This window comes from Triticum dicoccoides, chromosome 2B, assembly GCF_002162155.2.
Source record: "Triticum dicoccoides isolate Atlit2015 ecotype Zavitan chromosome 2B, WEW_v2.0, whole genome shotgun sequence".
Classification (NCBI taxonomy): Eukaryota; Viridiplantae; Streptophyta; class Magnoliopsida; order Poales; family Poaceae; genus Triticum; species Triticum dicoccoides.
The window spans coordinates 616,069,069-616,088,563 of record NC_041383.1 but is presented as its reverse complement, the minus strand read 5'-3'; the positions used below and the strand labels follow the sequence as shown (position 1 = coordinate 616,088,563).

General features: G+C 41.0%; 1 protein-coding gene across 4 annotated transcripts in view; it reads right to left on the bottom strand.

Moving 5' to 3' along the window:
• LOC119365177 (protein unc-13 homolog) overlaps positions 1-19,401 on the bottom strand; it is a 21,175-nt gene extending 1,774 nt beyond the window's left edge. For 2 of the 4 annotated variants that reach the window (XM_037630782.1, XM_037630780.1), the window contains exons 1-24: positions 19,333-19,395; positions 18,210-18,480; positions 18,019-18,082; positions 17,776-17,923; positions 17,159-17,326; positions 16,986-17,084; positions 16,637-16,843; positions 16,388-16,489; positions 14,684-14,911; positions 10,577-10,660; positions 9,491-9,577; positions 9,211-9,396; positions 8,972-9,124; positions 8,192-8,284; positions 7,186-7,257; positions 6,611-6,728; positions 5,634-5,806; positions 4,662-4,728; positions 2,370-2,525; positions 1,110-1,216; positions 932-1,009; positions 739-834; positions 472-567; positions 198-381 (exon numbers count right to left, since the gene is read on the bottom strand). In XM_037630782.1, coding sequence (XP_037486679.1) covers positions 198-381; positions 472-567; positions 739-834; positions 932-1,009; positions 1,110-1,216; positions 2,370-2,525; positions 4,662-4,728; positions 5,634-5,806; positions 6,611-6,728; positions 7,186-7,257; positions 8,192-8,284; positions 8,972-9,124; positions 9,211-9,396; positions 9,491-9,577; positions 10,577-10,660; positions 14,684-14,911; positions 16,388-16,489; positions 16,637-16,843; positions 16,986-17,084; positions 17,159-17,326; positions 17,776-17,923; positions 18,019-18,082; positions 18,210-18,480; positions 19,333-19,335 — 3,040 coding nt within the window. In that variant the 5' untranslated portion in view covers positions 19,336-19,395. Of the gene's footprint in view, positions 1-197; positions 382-471; positions 568-738; positions 835-931; positions 1,010-1,109; positions 1,217-2,369; positions 2,526-4,661; positions 4,729-5,633; positions 5,807-6,610; positions 6,729-7,185; positions 7,258-8,191; positions 8,285-8,971; positions 9,125-9,210; positions 9,397-9,490; positions 9,578-10,576; positions 10,661-14,683; positions 14,912-16,387; positions 16,490-16,636; positions 16,844-16,985; positions 17,085-17,158; positions 17,327-17,775; positions 17,924-18,018; positions 18,083-18,209; positions 18,481-19,332 lie in introns of all 4 variants that reach the window. The other 2 variants (XM_037630783.1, XM_037630784.1) reach the window with 2 other exon arrangements.
• Between the last annotated feature and the right edge of the window lie 94 nt (positions 19,402-19,495).

The following is a 19,495-nucleotide window of genomic DNA, read 5'->3' as shown; positions in this document are numbered from 1 at the left end:
GATTACATCCATAAGTTTGATCCCGTAGGTTTACCATTTTTGGGCTGTGAGTATGTAAGATAGATCAGTCTTATGTGCATGTGTTTTGATAATGATGGACTGAAGCAGAGGATCAGGGACCAAATTACAGAAAATAATAGTGCGTATTACTGTTGCTGAGGGACGTCAATCATAATACATCACTAATTTTGTCTCACCTGAGGACCTTGGAAGATGATATTGGATTTTCAAAAATGTGGAGGCACCATTATCCTTTTTATGGCACAAAACTCGAAGGAGGGTATGGACATCATGTACATTTCTTCTCCGAGCAGTTGCGGGTTCAGGATGGTGTGACATATGTTCACTTGCTTTCATCAGCAAATCAATGATTGTATCAGCCTGAAAAACAGCAGTTGGTAGCTTTCCTTAAGTTAGTTACTGCATAGCATTTCTAATGGATAAAAGATTGAAGAAAAAGAAGCACTAGACCTTTAGCACATAGAGGTCTAAAATCTGCTGAGCTAATTTAGCCTCCTTTTCAATAACATCTGATGGTAAACCTTGGCCTTCTGCTATAAAAAGATCCTACAAGAAAATATTCAGCAGTTACAACAAATAAATCTTACAATCATATGTCCAGTTTCACAAACTTGTCAACTTGTTAAAATGATATGCTCGATGTCTTGCAAGCCTCTTGCTTCTTTTCTAACTCACAGTATGTACAACATACAAGTGCTTAAGTCTTATTTTTTTCACCTTGAGCATAGCCAGATCATCTTTCATCAAGTTCACATCTGTCTCCAAAAATGCGCGGGATGGACCTCCATCCAGTAGGACCCAAATGAATCCTTCCTAATTAAAGGTAACATTTGAAATTTAACCATCTTGTACATCAAATAAATAAGATATTTAAAAAAAAACTGCACCTATGAGAGCATTAGACATATACCATGCATGCTTGAAAAACTCTCAGCACAACTCGGTCTCTCAACACGTCAACGATTAGATCACATACCTGATCAAGAACCTGCAGCATATGTCGTTCATCAGTTAATAAAGCTAAAAGCAAGACATGTTTACTGACTGAACATGTAGGTAACTAGGTATCCCAAGTTTGGATTCACTGCCTGTTCAATTGTAGGGATAAAAATCTCCATGCGTGCACTTTCAACGCTAGTACGGTACAAGGAGAAAAGAAGCAAGTCCCTCATATCCCAGAATACAGCCCTTGTTCCTGCAAAGCATTTCTCTGGCAACTCAAGTGAACTGTATCGGGATAATGGTTCTTTCAAGAAATATCAGGCTAATGCAACAACAGAAGAGTGCAAGACTATTATTCCTTATAAATTTAAAATGAAATGTTGTTTTTGTATTGCTCGTGAACGAACACAGAAAGTTTCACAATTTCAGCAATAGTACGTCGCGATGATCTATCGTGTACCTTACCCAAAGCACAACTTGGTCTAACTAAAGTGCTATACAATGAGCTAGTTGTGTTATAATTGCTCAGTGGGGGTATATGCACATTACAAGGAGGAAACATAAAGCGAGTCCCTACCAGAGAGAGAGAGAGAGAGACTACTCCAATATAAAGCAGCTCAAGAAAGAACAGCTCAGCCAATTGCTAGAAGTTATGACAGTATACACTATATAAGCCATATGGATTTTATATTCTTCTTCATATGTTTCCCAACTGAATATTTATGCAGCCAAAGGAGCACTAGATTAGCAATTTGATGGCAACTCTAGCAATAAACTATCATGGGCACATGGCATCAGGGGTCCAGCCCGTCAAGTGTTGAGTCCCATGGACTTGGTGCACCTAGGGCAGCCATAGCATAATACTAGGGTCGGCTGAATAGGCATAAGAATAATTTAGTCATCTAGGGAGCAAGTTGATATTTATGTTAGGTGGAAAGTCATCTTATCTTTAGATGGAAATTTTGGTTCAGACATACTCCCTCCGTCCCATAATATAAGAGCGTTTTTGACACTAGTGCAGTGTCAAAAACGCTCTTATATTATGGGACGGAGGGAGTACATTGTTTCTCTAGAGATGAGTTCAGTTGGTATTTTAGGCCTGAAAGGGTTCTGGTACACACGGCTCTGATTCTATCAGTCAGGACTTCTTCAAGTTCAGCGCTCTCAAACATTAGTTCCACGAATCCACGGTCTAATCTCATCTTTCTTTTAAAATCCCTCCCATTCAGCCATGCTGATCAGCTCAATACGGTAATTACCCAGATGTACTAGTCGAACGTTACAACACTTCCCTAGATTTTAAGAGTTAAAGATAAACAAATAGCAAAATGTTTCTAACAGGTTGCCTGTTCCATGATGTCAACAAATAGAAGTGAATTGTGGAGAGCACAGACTAAGTAGCTCACCAATGAAGTTCAAGATTGTGTCAGTTATATTCACTGCAGTCCTTCGCACATCATCAAATATTGTAAATAACTCATCAATCGACTCATCAGAAGGCGAACTTTTTGAAGTAGCTCCTTCACTGGTCATACAAGACAAATAGTCTAACAATCCCACAGCTGCAAGAAAAGAGGAACACACATTAGTCATTTATAATTTTCCTTCCATACACTGCAACCCAAAGTGGTCGGACCCTTCACCGGACCCTGCGCAAGCGGGAGCTACATGCACACTGCAACTCATTAACCGAATCATCACAAGATGACGATTTTTCGGAGAACTCCTTCAGTAGGCATATAAGACGAGAAGAGTCTACCACTCCACGACTTCAATATAAGTACAGGAAAAAATACTACTTATGCATAAGGTATCATCTATAACACTAAGCTTGGCAAACTTCACATGTGGACAACTCATAACTCTTGCTTAATTTGTTTTGCTGTTATGCCTAGGAGTCTTTGTTTCTGTTTTTGTCTTGCGGTACTTTTGTTATATTGACGATTTCAATCTAATGAAAAAGACAATAGTCAGTTCAACAACAACAACAACAACAAAGCCTTTAGTCCCAAACAAGTTGGGGTAGGCTAGAGGTGAAACCCATAAGATCTCGCAACCAACTCATGGCTCTGGCACATGGATAGCAAGCTTCCACGCACCCCTGTCCATAGCTAGCTCTTTGGTAATACTCCAATCCTTCAGGTCTCTCTTAACGGACTCCTCCCATGTCAAATTCGGTCTACCCCGCCCTCTCTTGACATTCTCCGCACGCTTTAGCCGTCCGCTATGCACTGGAGCTTCTGGAGGCCTGCGCTGAATATGCCCAAACCATCTTAGACGATGTTGGACAAGCTTCTCTTCAATTGGTGCTACCCCAACTCTATCTCGTATATCATCATTCCGGACTCGATCCTTCCTTGTGTGGCCACACATCCATCTCAACATACGCATCTCCGCCACACCTAACTGTTGAACATGTCGCCTTTTAGTCGGCCAACACTCAGCGCCATACAACATTGCGGGTCGAACCGCCGTCCTGTAGAACTTGCCTTTTAGCTTTTGTGGCACTTCATCCACCTGGCTTTGATTCGATGGTTCACATCTTCATCAATACCCCCATCCTCCTGCAGCATTGACCCCAAGTACCGAAAGGTGTCCTTCTGAGGTACCACCTGGCCATCAAGGCTAACCTCCTCCTCCTCACACCTAGTAGTACTGAAACCGCACATCATGTACTCGGTTTTAGTTCTACTAAGCCTAAACCCTTTCGATTCCAAGGTTTGTCTCCATAACTCTAACTTCCTATTTACCCCCGTCCGACTATCGTCAACTAGCACCACATCATCCGCAAAGAGCATACACCATGGGATATCTCCTTGTATATCCCTTGTGACCTCATCCATCACCAATGCAAAAAGATAAGGGCTCAAAGCTGACCCCAGATGCAGTCCTATCTTAATCGGGAAGTCATCAGTGTCGACATCACTTGTTCGAACACTTGTCACAACATTATCGTACATGTCCTTGATGAGGGTAATGTGCTTTGCTGGGACTTTGTGTTTCTCCAAGGCCCACCACATGACATTCCGCGGTATCTTATCATAGGCCTTCTCCAAGTCAATGAACACCATATGCAAGTCCTCCTTTTGCTCCCTATATCTCTCCATAAGTTGTCGTACCAAGAAAATGGCTTCCATGGTCGACCTCCCAGGCATGAAACCAAACTGATTTTTGGTCACGCTTGTCATCCTTCTTCAGTTGTATGTCGAAAAACAATTCATAACTCTTGCTTACGGTATCAACAGTCCAAGAAGCCCATGGCATAAAGGCTCGAATTTCTCAACACCAATGCTCCTAGACATGCATATGAAATTCCTCTAGAGCAGCTCGTTAAACAGTCTTCGAGCTTGTAACCGTTTTTAAGGTCAAGCTAACAGCGGAAGAAAAAGGCATAAAAATAATCGGTTTACCATGAATTCAAGGATACCATGATAACCATGTGATATGAAAAATACAGAAGAACAAACTTGTTCGGTATTGCTGTGGATTTTGAAACACACTTACTTCCTATAGATTTGAACATACTAGTTAGTTAATAGCATTATATTTTGGAGTTAAAACAACAAAATCTTGCTAGTACGAATAAGACTGGTAAGTTGAAAGCATGTTTTTGGATCTACAACAACAAATCTCTCACTAATTAGATTTCCACAGCGCAGCACTGTAACAACAAAAATGGGCCGCAGAGGGTGGATTACCTGACTGGACATCGACCCAGGATTGTTTGATGCCCTCTTCTATGGTATCAAGTTGATCTCTAATGTACTGCAGCATTCAGCAAATAACTGGATCATAAGAAAATTGACACTAAAAGTAGCGCATGTTGTGACAAGAATAATGGAAGCGATTCTGTTTATCTAGACCATGTAGAAGATTAAAAATGCCGGCAAAGTTATATAACTTCTATGAAATCATTCCATGACAAGATTAGGGATGGTTTGAGCGGGTGATGCTATCCAAAACCCGCCAACGCAAGCCTGGTACTTGTCTGGCCCTCCTTTCATAGACAACCGGTATGGTACCAACCGGAATGGTACTAAACTGGAGGTGTGACGTGCTGAAAAGGGTATAGCTGGATGTTCGTGGGCACTGGGCTGCTAAGAGCTATTTGCAAGTGCGGAACTCATATGAAGGAAGTGGCTCGATATGCTTTTACCTAACACAAAGCAGGCTTGCACAATTATGTGAGAAGTGTGGAGTAGTGAAGCCATTTATTACGTATTTTGATATTCGAGTAACCATGTCATCCCAGTCCCAGTGCATTCATGGGTATCTTCCATGTAGGAGACAAGCCCCCTATGCCCACGCTCCACGGGTGCACCCGGCTCCATGGGCAAGACTGCCATTTTCTCATATGTGTTTTGGAAACTCAAAATTATTAAAATAAACCTTTGATTATGGAGGGGTTATGCTTGGTGCAGTGCCGAGCTGCGCGTCAAAACTGACAGAGGACTTTTGTATTTATGATGTTTTTCCATAATTGAATAACCCATGTTCAAAACAAAACAAAAACTTTGATTCTATGACCATGGCAGCATTTGATTAAAATTAACACAAATGTGCATCTACAAAATGCAGGTCAGAGACGCATCGCTGAAAGGGTTTAATGAAAAATCCAGTCATGCGGTTTGGGAGGGGGTGGGGGTGGGGGGTAACCAAAATGTCTTTACCTGAAGGGTGTTGAGTTTCACACATAATTTTGGGACTGTCAAATTGTTCAATTTATTAGCCACCTTTTCTTCACGAACTGCAGACTCAATAAGTTTCCTTTTGGCAAATGGATTAATTGATTCCGCATAACGTGTCAAGACTGGCGCAACAGGAAGCAGGGTAGCTCTAGAAACTGCAATCGACAGATGAAGAAAAAACAGTTACTGATACAACAAAGCAAAAGTAATTAAGACAGTTTTTAAAAAGTAGATGCTATATACTTGTGAAACTGCTACATGCTATTGTGCTTGATAAGTATTAACGCATTGGTTAAAAGCAAAGAAGATGATGGTTGTAGCGGTATCCCACAGCCTCTAGGATGTGGTAGGCAAATGTATCAGTCTTTTGATTAGTTGATTCGATTCATGTATATTTTCAGTTTTTGTTATCTGCACAAAGTTAGGGACTACAATGACACAGGCGTTTAAACAACTCACGCAATAAAAAAAAAGCTTTTATAGCAATGCATCAGCATTTAACTTCCATAGCAATGCACGAGTATTTAGCTGGTATATATGTCTAATAATCCAAGTACTAATTCAAATATGTACTGAAAACAGTACCACATGTACCAAACTCATAATCTTTTCAAAGATACATGATGTTTCACATTAAATTATAATAGTCCTTAAATTGCAAGAATACACAGAGATCTCATGATACCGATTGACAGATCTGTTAATAGTAAACCTAGTCATAAAGCTGCACAAGTAACACCAGCATCAGTATGATGCCGACTCAGTGTAGTCTTCGTTCCAAGATCATTTGAGGTCTACAGTTCACTTATAAAGTGAGCAGTTCCGTTGACACACCTGACGCGATGAGATTAGGACTCATGTTGGTTACTTTCTGTCGTACCTACTACAAATGTACTGTACAAATGAGACCTCGTGGGTACAAGATAGGGCATTGCCATTTACGCAGAATTAAGGCATACCTTGTTGATTTTCCATGTGAAGCAAATAGACTTGAAGGCTGCTAGTGATCCCTATAAGCAGACTCCGCAGGTGGACAATATCCAGAGGTAGACTTGAGTTAAAAAACTGATCAATAGTCTGCACATAGAATGATCAGATAAGCCCCAAGCAAATAAAAGAGTATTAACTGAATAAAAAATAAGGAAAAATGTGAGTTTGTAGTAGAACAGCCGTCAGATTATTTTTTTTAAGAACTTCAACATTCAGGCAGTGACTGGAAATAATGAAGATTCTGCCTTCATACTGAACTTTCAAATATTCAGATTGCATCAAGATCAGATAGCATATTTTTAAGGGAAACCCCGGCAATATAAATAGGAGCCTAAATTTGTGTCCATGATGATGAACCCAGGTGGTGGGATTGTACATCCACTCGCGCAATCAAATAAGCTAGGCTCATTTCCTAGTAATCACCATGTTTACTAATAAGTTTGCACCAAGTCATCCAAAAGCAAGGGATTTTTTTTTCTTCTCTTCATTTTCTTCAGGAGCATAAAATATGGTGGTAAATGAGCTCATTAGAAGAAAAGCTGACCTCCTCCACAATCCGGAAGACTTCAACCATAGATGTTGCTAGTTTCCTGTGAACTGACAGAGGCTCCCAATCCTATGGACCAGAGATGCAACAACAGCCCGCATAAACAATTTTTGTCTTGGACAGTTAAAAGAAGACAAAAAAATACATACAGAAGGCAAACAAAAGAAATTTATGATGCATAACAAAAGTCCGAAGTAAGAGTTAGCTATTAAAGAGGAATCTAAAATAGAAAAATTTGAAGTCACCAACTAAAGAATGTCATATGGGCTACCGTCATCTTGTTGCGATGGCAGTACTAGTTACAGAGTTGTGTCAATAACAACAACCATATGTGTCTGATTATTACATATGTAGCACCAGTTCAGTTTTGTTGAAACTTACCATGCCAGTTTCAATAAAATCAACACTGAGCTATCCCACTAAGGGTGTTCAAATCTGACGTTGTAGTTAATATTATTGTCTTGTCATAATAAATGAAGCTCAAATTTTCTTCTTTCTTGGCAAGATTTAACCTGACTGCAAGACTGTAACTACCAATTAACATCATAAAATGCATTGAGCTAGCAATCAAGTTACTGTATGAACCATGTGGCACTAAAAATGAATGTGATCAAATTTGCACCAAATAATACCCGCATGCACAATTTTACAATCACGTCACTTTATACCAAAATCTACAGAGGAACTTTCCTATTTTCCATGTGAGCATCAACGCAAAGAAACAGAATCATTTTCAGGATGTAACAACAACAACAACAACAAAGCCTTTAGTCCCAAACAAGTTGGGGTAGGCTAGAGGTGAAACCCATAAGATCTCGCAGCCAACTCATGGCTCTGGCACCTGGATAGCAAGCTTCCACGCACCCCTGTCCATAGCTAGTTCTTTGGTGATACTCCAATCCTTCAGGTCTCTCTTAACGGACTCTTCCCATTTCAGGATGTTCTAGCATAATTAACTATGCACTAAAAACCTTAGCAGTGAATTTTGCATAGGGTAACAAACCTCAATCTCAATGGTACGCTTTGTCCACTCGAAAACATTCTCGTGTTGAGCATGAAGCCACTGAAGAATGATGGGTGAAGAAAAACGATCTATCTGTTTAAAATTAAAAAGGTGTCATTAGTCCAACATAATGTAACCATGGAAATGCCACTTGGCACACCAATACAGTTTGATCTAAACTAAAAATGAGACCAAGTGATATCTCATTGTTGTACTTTAATGTTTGCCTCATAAGTAAATGGAAACTGACTGCTGTTGTGATAAGTTGCTTGCAAGGTATTGAAAGTTAAGTGCATGAAATTTGTTCCATGTGCCCCCCAACTCGGTTGTTTATAATTTCATTTTATTTTGCGAAAGTGTATAAATAATTGTCTTGGCATTGTAATAAGATTAGGTTTTGAAGTTATGAATAAACTACTAGGGAAGTCATTGCGTCAAGATGATTGTGTCAAGAAACAGCAAGGCATCTACGAAATCAGGATAGCTTCGCAGTTTGACAGGCACAATAAAAAAGGTTCTTAGTAGCATATCAAACCACTGGCTTCCATAGTTCTACATTACTTTGGTACCACCAGCTATGAAATTAGTAGAACGGATTATACAAGATATTTCATGTTTACAAAAATTGCATCATAGGGGTAGAGGGAGAAGATTATTTTACACTCATTATGTTCTTAAAAAAAAGCCCAAATGTATAAAGCATTTCTAAGTCCTTTTCAGGATAAAGAACACTTCCAAATATTGTGTATCATGAGCACAGAGCACATCCTCATGCCTTACCATGTATGGTTTTAGGAAGTTGGACAATGAAGACCCAGCAGCTTCCCCGTACATCGAGTAAAGTTTCTGAGCTATACAGAGCTCAAAGCTGTTTGATGCTCCAAGTATCTCTTTCAAGTTTTCTGAATGATCACTCCCTTCCAGGAACAGCTCCTTCACACCAATGGTAGTAGCAAACATCATTACAAGTTGACACAATAAAAATATCACAGTTGAGCTGGACAAGGGAGTTTACTAACCAGTTGTTGGCCATAAAGTAGGTGAAAGACAGTTAGTGCTACTCTTCCAGCTTCAGGATAATATTTGTGAAGTACTGGGCTGAATGCAGAGCACTCTTTCTCCACTAATAGCTTTAGCTCACTTGCAAGCAATATCAATGGATGCTTAAATTCTGCTTTTGATTGGCCATCTGCTGAAATTAGGGCCTAATGAAGCATAATGGAAATATGAAACATTAAAAATCATGCTCTAGTTTTTGCCAAATGTATTGATAGTGGGACACAGGATGGTTTAACTCACATTCTTATATGCAGTTTGAATGGATCTGACAACGAGTATGTGGATCAACGTAGATTCTGGTGTACTGCCAAGCGGGGTCCCAATGAGCTGAAATAAATCGAAAATATATCAAAGCATTCCACTGTGAACCCTGAAAGCAACTTATGAGGCAAATTTGAGCGTCTTAATGAAACCAAAAATTATTAATGAGGCCTTGTTTGGATGGGACAGATCCCAGGCCATTCAAACAAGGCCTAATAAGGGGAACAAGAGAAGTTAGCATCCAACACACAAGACAAACTAACTGATGAGCCAAAACACCCCAAGTGACTTTAGATGACAAGAGGGATCAAACTGGCCAAAAGGGAGCACTCGTGTCCGTGTTTTATTAACACTGTCAAAAGAATTGACGGAATTACTATGAGAAAGATCAATTCAGGCCTTCAAGATGATGATCTACATCTTATCTTAACTCCTTACAGCATTGATTACATTATCAACCACGGTACGAACATGACTAGTGAACAATCTGATCCAAGTGAAACTTTTTTTGTTTCTTATCTCCTCACATTCTGTAGGTCATGACTAAAGTCTGGAAGTAGACATACAAAGCAAAATGTGTGATCTACCACATAACATCTTTAAGGAAAATGTTTTTTTATGAGGAACGTTCATGTACGGCTCACCGGCAAGTATTTCCTAGTTTGAGCAAGTTGTAAACACTTCTTTTCTGAGAATTTCCCTGCTGAATGGACCTTAGTGTCAATTATCATGACTATGTCAGGCCTTGCAGGGTATATATGACTTTGATAGTTTGGAGTTAAATATGTTACATCAATATTCAAAGATTATCTCCACTTATGTCAAACTAACACAAGAATATTTTTATTTAAGGGCAGGATGCATTGGATATACACTCGAGGAATTAGGTATTGATTTAATTAAGAAAAATAGGCATGCCAATTCAGTTGTTGAGGACTCAGTACTGGCCTCCTGGATGGTGGGATCGTGCATCCACTCCCCCTTTAGTTGGTAGGCTCCATTCCAGGTTAACGAGGGTGCATGTATGAATAGAAGTACTTTAGGAGAATTATAAAAATATCTAACCATGGCTTCCTCATCATCATCAGTAAGATTTGCCGCCGAAAGTAATACCAAGTTCAGCATGCTCTCGAAGATTGAACAGTTAGCCTGCAGCAGAAAGGCAACATTAAGAAGCTCTTATGGCAAACTTTGTCGCAGCATTATACCAGTTTTGCAGATTGGTTTCTGGTAATATAAATCGGAAGGGCCAACCCCTTCTTTCCCTATATAAAAATAACTTTCAGAAAAAAACAAATGCAACTCGCACTAAATCATTGTCAAAACTGATTAAGGTGAAGGCCATGACTCATGAGACAAATAATAATGGATGACTAACCTGCATCTGCAACTGTTTTAAGTGTTTTGAACTCAAGTTTTTTTCTCGAACATGCATTTGTCTAGGAAGCTAGTCGAGCGCGAGCCTAGGAGCATCCGCTTAGGTAGCTGGAACCTCTGTTTGTAAAGCGTCCCTAAAGCGTCGCTTAAGCGACGCTTAAGCGTTAGAGCGCCCTCCAGGCTCAAAGCGTCCAACTCGCTTTAGACATGTGTCTAAGGCGTCCGCCTTAGACACTAAAGCGTCTGAAGCGCCTGCTTAGGCGTCCTGATTGGCGCTTTAAGGCAGAGAGGACGCCTTAGACTTGCCAGGCAGGGTACAGAGATTCCTGGCAGGGAAACAGGGCTGGGCTCACATTTGAAACAGTTACAGGAGGGGAAAGAAAGAGAGAGAACCAAAACCAGAGCGTGCAAATATCCAGGCTTTCAGCTCTTTCCTCTCTCCTCTGGCAGCAGCTTCCTCAGATCTGCACCAGCCTTTTCTGCTCTGTTGTGTGTTATGCTATGCACAACTCCTCTGCTGTTAGGTGCTACTGCCTCTCTTATAGCAATTGGCTAGTTGCTTACTGCTTAGTGGATGGATCAGAATATATGGGCTCACTGGTGGATTAGAATCAACATATATATGTCTCACTAAATGGTGCTCTATTATACTGCCCATCAGGTTCAGAGTCTGTCTAAAGCGTCGCCTCGCTTTACGCTTTATCGCTTAAGCAGTGAGGCGCCCCCCAAGCGCCTCGCTTCGCTTTACCGCTTTATAAACATAGGCTGGAACATAGGGTCTCTGACAGGGAAGCTTCGGGAGCTAGTTGATGCAGCGGCGAGGAGAGGCGTTGATATCCTTTGCGTCCAAGAAACCAAATGGAGGGGACAGAAGGCGAAGGAGGTGGAGGATACCGGCTTCAAGCTGTGGTACACGGGGACGGCTGCTAACAGAAATGGCGTAGGCATCTTGATCAACAAGAGCCTCAAGTATGGAGTGGTAGACGTCAAGAGTGTGGGGACCGGATTATCCTGGTCAAGCTGGTAGTTGGGGACTTAGTTCTCAATGTTATCAGCGTGTATGCCCCGCAAGTAGGCCTCAATGAGAACACCAAGAGGGAGTTCTGGGAAGGCCTGGAGGACATGGTTAGTAGTGTACCGATTGGCGAGAAGCTCTTCATAGGAGGAGACTTCAATGGCCACGTGGGTACATCTAACACAGGTTTTGAAGGGTTGCATGGGGGCTTTGGCTATGGCATCAAGAATCAAGAAGGAGAGGATGTCTTAAGCTTTGCTCTAGCCTACGACATGATCGTGGCTAACACCCTCTCTAAAAAGAGAGAATCACATCTAGTGACTTTTAATAGTGGTCAACACTCTAGCCAGATTGATTTCATCCTCTTGAGAAGAGAAGATAGGCGTGTGTGCCTAGATTGTAAAGTGATACCTGGAGAGAGTGTTGTCCCTCGGCATAAGCTGGTGGTTGCTGACTTCCGCTTTCGGATTCGTGCCCAGCGGGATAAGTGTGCCAAAGACGCTAGAACGAAGTAGTGGAAGCTCAAGGGGGAGGTAGTTCAGGCGTTCAAGGAGAGGGTCATTAAGGAGGGCCCTTGGGAGGAAGGAGGGGATGTGGACAATGTGTGGATGAAGATGGCGACTTGCATCCGTAAGGTGGCCTGGGAGGAGTTTGGAGTGTCCATGGGAAGGAGAAGCTAAGCTAAGGATACCTGGCGGTGGAATGATGATGTCCAGAAGGTGATTAAGGAGAAGAAAGATTGTTTCAGCCGCCTATACCTGGAAAGGAGTGCAGACAACATAGAGAAGTACAAGATGGCGAAGAAGGCCGCAAAGCGAGCTATCAGTGAAGCAAGGGGTCAGGCGTATGAGGACTCTACCACCAGTTAGGCACGTTAGGCATGAAGGAAGGCGAAACGGACATCTATAAGATGGCCAAGATCCGGGAGAGGAAGACGAGGGATGTTGGCCAAGTCAAATGCATCAAGGACGGAGCAGACCAACTCCTAGTGAAGGACGAGGACATTAAGCATAGATGGCGGGAGTACTTGATAAGATGTTCAATGGGGAGAATGAGAGTTCTACCATTGAACTGGACGACTCCTTTGATGATACCAGCAGGCGTTTTGTGCGGCGAATCCAGAAGTCTGAGGTCAAGGAGGCTTTAAAAAGGATGAAAGGAGGCAAGGCGATGGGCCCTGATTGTATCACATAGAGATAGTATGGCTAACCAAGCTTTTCAACCTCATTTTTCGGGCAAACAAGATGCCAGAAGAATGGAGACGGAGTATATTAGTACCAATATTCAAGAACAAGGGGGATGTTCAGAGTTGTACTAATTACCGTGGAATTAAGCTTGCCATACAATGAAGCTATGGGAGAGAGTCATTGAGCACCGCTTAAGAAGAATGACAACCGTGACCAGAAATCAGTTTGGTTTCATGCCTGGGAGGTCGACCATGGAAACCATTTCTTGGTACGACAACTTATGGAGAGATACAGGGAGCAAAAGGAGGACCTGCATATGGAGATTTAGGCTCAGTAGAACTAAAACCGAGTACATGAGGTGCGGTTTCAGTACTACTAGGCGCGAGGAGGTTAGCCTTGATGGGCAGGTGGTGCCTCAGAAGGACACCTTTCGATATTTGGGGTCAATGCTGCAGAACGATGGGGGTATTGATGAAGATGTGAACCATCGAATCAAAGACAGATGGATGAAGTCGCACCAAGCTTCTGGCATTCTCTGTGACAAGAGAGTGCCACAAAAGGTAAAAGGCAAGTTCTATAGGACAGCGGTTCGACCCGCAATGTTGTATGGCGCTGAGTGCTGGCGGACTAAAAGACGACATGTTCAACAGTTAGGTGTGGTGGAGATGCGCATGTTGAGATGGATGTGTGGCCACACGAGGAAGGATCGAGTCCGGAATGATGATATACGAGATAGAGTTGGGGTAGCACCAATTGAAGAGAAGCTTGTCCAACATCGTCTGAGATGGTTTGGGCATATTCAGCGCAGGCCTCCAGAGGCTCCAGTGCATGGCGGACGGCTAGAGCGTGCGGATAATGTCAAGAGAGGTCGGGGTAGACCGAATTTGACATGGGAGGAGTCCGTAAAGAGAGATCTGAAGGATTGGAGTATCACCAAAGAACTAGCCATGGACAGGGGTGTGTGGAAGCTTGCTATCCATGTGCCAGAACCATGAGTTGGTGGCGAGATCTTATGGGTTTCACCTCTAGCCTACCCCAACTTGTTTGGTACTAAAGGCTTTGTTGTTGTTGTAGAAAATGTGACACGAAGTACAGGCAAAGGCCAAAAAGAGCGAAAATCTAGAAAAATGATCCTAAAGCCTAACTAAAGAAAAATCCGCAGAGACACAGAAAATAGCATACAAAAGAATTGCAGCAGAGAAACAGAAAACTTATGTTTATTCGGCAATAAAAAAATTGGCAGACCATGGTTATGATTCAAGAAACTATACTTCCATCATCTGCTTGGCCTATGATAAATTTCTAACATGGACATGGATATAAACATTTGTCAAACCATAGGTCACAAGACAGTCAGGTTAACTTCAACACCAGCCTGAACCAAAGAGTGCATCTAAGAAGTAATACAGATGACCTAGGCTATAATCCTCTATTCATCCTTCATGAATTACAGAACAGTAATTAAATGATATAACTTGTGTTAACAGGTTTGGTACAACATGAAGGCATATCTAGCTATAGGTTGATGGCCTGATGGATTACAAAAATCCTCAGCTGAAACATTTAAGGATTCAAACAAGGGAGGTAACAAACCTGACTGAAGTATAAGTGATAATTCTTCAGTTGTCTATGGCACCACATGTTTATTTTAAGAAGGGCACTGTCCACCAAATTTAGAGCGCCATTGCTGCCAAATCCTTCCACAGAACAAACAAAGCTATCTATATACAGCTCTGCTTCTCTAACATTACTATGTAACTTTAGTTTCTGTATCTGAAGGTCTGTCTGTTTCAGTAGAAGAATTTCCCCAGTTTGAGCAAACTGAACAGAAGGAAAATAACCATACAAATCAGTATGACATCACTGGCATGGCACTAGCACTAACAAAATGCTCTTGCCAAGAATAACATTTTTGAAGAATGGAAGAAAGAAGCTTTCCATGTAAGAAATGAAGTAAGCAGAGTAAAAACGAATTATTTTATTATCATTCACAAGACAATCGATTGAAACAATGAACTGTACCATTTGTTCAAGAATAAGTCTGAAAACGTTTCCCAATTCTACGTTGCTAAGTTCACCAAACAACATATGTCAATGCCATTCAACATGTTAGTAAATAACAGATCAGCAAATCCCTACTGCCCTTCAAAATAACATAAAATTAGGTGCTTCTACAGCACTGGAAATGAAGGTAATCTGATGGAGAACCTATACATTCACTATGCAGTCATTTTGAAAAATGAACCTACAGCACTGGAAATTAGGTGCTTCTACAGCACTGGAAATATAACAGTTGGTGGCGCTGACCCGTTTGCCACTCCCTTTGCTCTGACAAGTGGGATCCATGCAGTTTTCTAAACTGCCCCCGAAGTTGAGTTGTTTTTGCCCACAAGAACCACCCAATCATGTGGCTTAACCCAGTATTTTAGGTCCACAATTTTTTGTAGTACTATATTATCAGCCAAATTTGAACCAGTATGTGTAGTCTATGCTATATATTGTCCATGGCAAAAGTGAGTTCACTGTTTCAAACATGCATGTCATTTTTCTGGTAGCGCCAATAAAAATATAATGTTTATATTCCTTCTATCTGTTTGTGACAAATGGGTCTTCTGCATGATTATAATGCCAACGGACGAACAACTTGCTACTACAAAAGAAATGCCTATTATTCAACCCTGAACTCTGGCTAAAGTTCAGTTTTCAGCCTTGGACTCTAAAACCGTTTTAGTTACAAACCCAATCTACTGGAACATACTTTTCACCCTCAGATGGTTCTGCAGGTGGTTTTAACTGACATGGATGCCATGTGTCCGCCACCTCACTGCCATGAACAAACAAATATTACCATGAAACACAATCTAAAACAAGCCCCACCATTTGGATTAAAAAAACCACAAAAAATGCTAGAGATGTAAGAAAAATTGTTAGGAACAGATGAATACATGGAACTTGGTGACATGGCAATGATGGGTGGACACGTCATCCACATCACCCAAAACCACTTGTGAAACTACCAGAGGGTGAAAAAAGCATGGTTTCAATAGTTGAAGGTTGTGAACCAACCGGTCTTAGAGTTCAGAGTTGGAGAATGAACTTTTGCCAGAATTCAGGGTTGAAAAGTAGAATTCTTCTGATAGAAAATGAGGAACAAACATAGTACTCCCTCCGTCCGGAAATACTTGTCTTCAAAATGGATAAAAGGGGATGTATCTAGATGTATTTTAGTTCTAGATACATCTCTTTTTATCCATTTTGATGACAAGTATTTCCGGACGGAGGGAGTAGTAAATAGACCTTCTGGAAAAGCACCCAAGCATACAGGGCGTCATGCAACTTTCGGGTAATGCCCAATATAGGCCAGGTCAGCTTCATTGTTTCAAGTATTTCATCAGCCTCCTGGTAGCAAACAGAATAACACTGTCAGGAACTCAAGATGCTGCAACCTTTGACTTAATGGCACATTGTCGTTCAAGAATAATTCAGCTATATATGCAATAAAAGCAGGGTGCATTTTTTCTAATCATACCAAAAAGAAAAACAAACCTCTACAAGTTGTCCATCTTCAAGAATATCGAAGACGCTGGAGAGAAGTTTCTCATATAGCCTAGAATTAAAATGATAGCTCTGAGTCCAATGGTAGGTTTCGCCTTTAAGGCCAAACTTCTTTGGAGCTGCAGATAGTCTTGTATTGTATCTTTCAATAATAGTCAAGACCTCAATACGCCCATCAGGAACACTCACAACCCAGTCCTGGAATAGTTTATGGTGCAAATACAGACGCAACTCAATATCGAGACTGAGGCCAACTTGAAGAGAAAGATTAAACAATTGATGAGACACTAGTAACATTAATCAATACAAAGTGATGTAAGATATGGATAATGGTACTTGCCTCTGTATTTTTTAGCTTGGAGAGAACTATCCGCAATGTTTCACTCATACTGCACTCACGAGATGCTGAGAACAGAAGTAATTCTTCTAGAACATTTGCCTGGACAGCAGAATTGTGAATAATAGTTTAAACAAGCATCCATGCTGTAGAGAGAAACAACTAAAGATTCTTGCCTGTCTTCTCTGCCATTGTACACGCAATCTTTCTGTTGGGAAATCAAATTTGCCAACAGAGCTTAAGAGCTGTAGTGATATGCAAGGCACGTCAAGTTGTCCCTGCACCATCTTCGAACCAATACGTCTTAAAGCTCTCTTAGCCAATGTATCCATAGATTCTGATATCTGAAAGAATGTGTTCTTATAGTGAGTTCTATCCACACTATCCCCTTGTATCATAATCAGGGAAGCGGAATAAAAAAAGAAGTTCAAAATCACCAAGAACCAAAAAGAATAAACTTCTCTTAGCTAGAACCTTCTGTCCTCGGATCACCACAGGAAAATTTGGAATCCAGAAAACAAGAAGAAAATGGTATTTTAAAGGGCAGATAAAAGGGAAAACAAATAGAGTCCTTCGATAGTCTAATCCTCCTCAGATCATTATGCAGTATGCACACTTCCAGTCCTCAATAAAATAACACATGGAATGAAGGGAGACCACATAAGTTTGGCATTATATGAACATAAAGAATCTTGCTATCGTTGCCAGGTATTTCAAAAGCAAATCACAAATGTTATTTTTAGTTAAACTAACAAAAAGACGGGATAGTGCAGAAATTGGTGAAGGACCTTGCCTCCATTTGTACTCGGATCAAATCAAGATGGTGAGTATAATAATTTTCCATCTGAGGTGCTGAATTAGATCCTTCAGTCTTGGACCTCAAACCCTTCAAGAACTTAGGCTTCTTTTCTCTCTTCTCTTCAGCAAAGTACATTTTTCCACTGTTGGTTACATATCATTAAGGAAGAGATCACAACAATGAGTCAATGGTGTAAATATGAATAGGCACATAGAGTCGAGTTTATGTGTGAATTACCTGACAAATAGAGAAGCAAGAAGGACCTCATAAGCTGTTTCTCTTAGATCATCATCAGACAATTCTTAAAGGTCGAATACAGAGTACATAATTAGTTCAACAATACAAATTAGGAAATCATACTTGCCCTTCGTAAAAAGAGGGCGGGGGGAGCAAAGCACAGCACAAATGAAGCATGGACATTTGTATACCTGCATTTAATCTAGGTAAACCTAGAGAAAGAAGATCCATTTCTTTGGCTTGCTGAGGAGTCGTATTTGTCAAACTAAGATCCTTCAGAACATAGGATGCTCCCTGAATGTTAACTGCTACTTTAAAAGAATCACTATGTTTCCTTGCTCTACTTGAGTTCTCTTCTGCAGGTGGTTCGGGTCCAATGTCTGGTGCTACTTTCTTTGGAGGAGAACCAGAGCCTTCTGGCCTTGAAAGAAGAAAATATGAGTTCCCTGATGGCGAGCTCGTCTGTTGAATGGAAAATTCTTAACATTTGCAGAAAAATTGCAAGCAGTAGTTCATGGATCATTAAAATGTTATTTAACTTCTAGCATTTAATTGGTGAATTGCAGACCAAGGTGTAATGGGTTTATGTTTAACACTCCGTACAAAACATCAAACATGGTAGGGCAAGACGAGTAATTATTATCTTCATATAAAGTATTGTGCAGAAGCGCAACACGCGTATAAACCTCGAAAATCATGGAGGGCTGCTTAAATCTGGTAAAACTCTATTCTTCGCATCAAAGGCTAGTCATCTCAGATATTTAACTACAGTAACATACTGATTAGCATTGAGGATGGATTCATGTCTAGCTGCATACAAATATTTGCACCATACAGCCCTGTTATTAATGGGTTTTTTACTGCAAGGTGAATACGCATCTACTCCCTCCATTCCTAAGTCTTTCTAGAGATTTCAAATAGACTACCACATACGGATGTATATAGACATATTTTAGAGTGTAGATTCACTCATTTTGCTTCGTATGTAGTCACTTGTTGAAATCTCTAAAAAGACAAATATTTAGGAACGGAGGGAGTATTAGACTTCAGCATAGGCTTCCATTAAACTATGGCTCTGTAACGCTCCTATTGCTGTTGTTGCACGCAATTTGAATGCATTCTTACTATTAACTAGAGGGGGGCAAACATTAGGATCACTCTTAGCTTCCGTCCCCCCACCAGCCCCTAAGAATTTCTGTTGATATAACACCACTCATTGATTGACCAGGAGCAATTATCCAACGAAACAAGGTGCCAGATCAAACTTGGGAGCTGAAATGGATGGGAAATTTCGAGCGACCAGCTCAGACATACCATGATCGGGTACCTCCTGTCGTCAAAGTATCTCCTAGTGGCCTCCGAAGCGTCGAACTGCGCGCCTGATATATCAACAGAAACGCACGCACGCAACCGACAGTTAGCCCAATTCAATTTTCAGAATAAACGCTCCACCCGCACCGCACACACACGGCCGGGT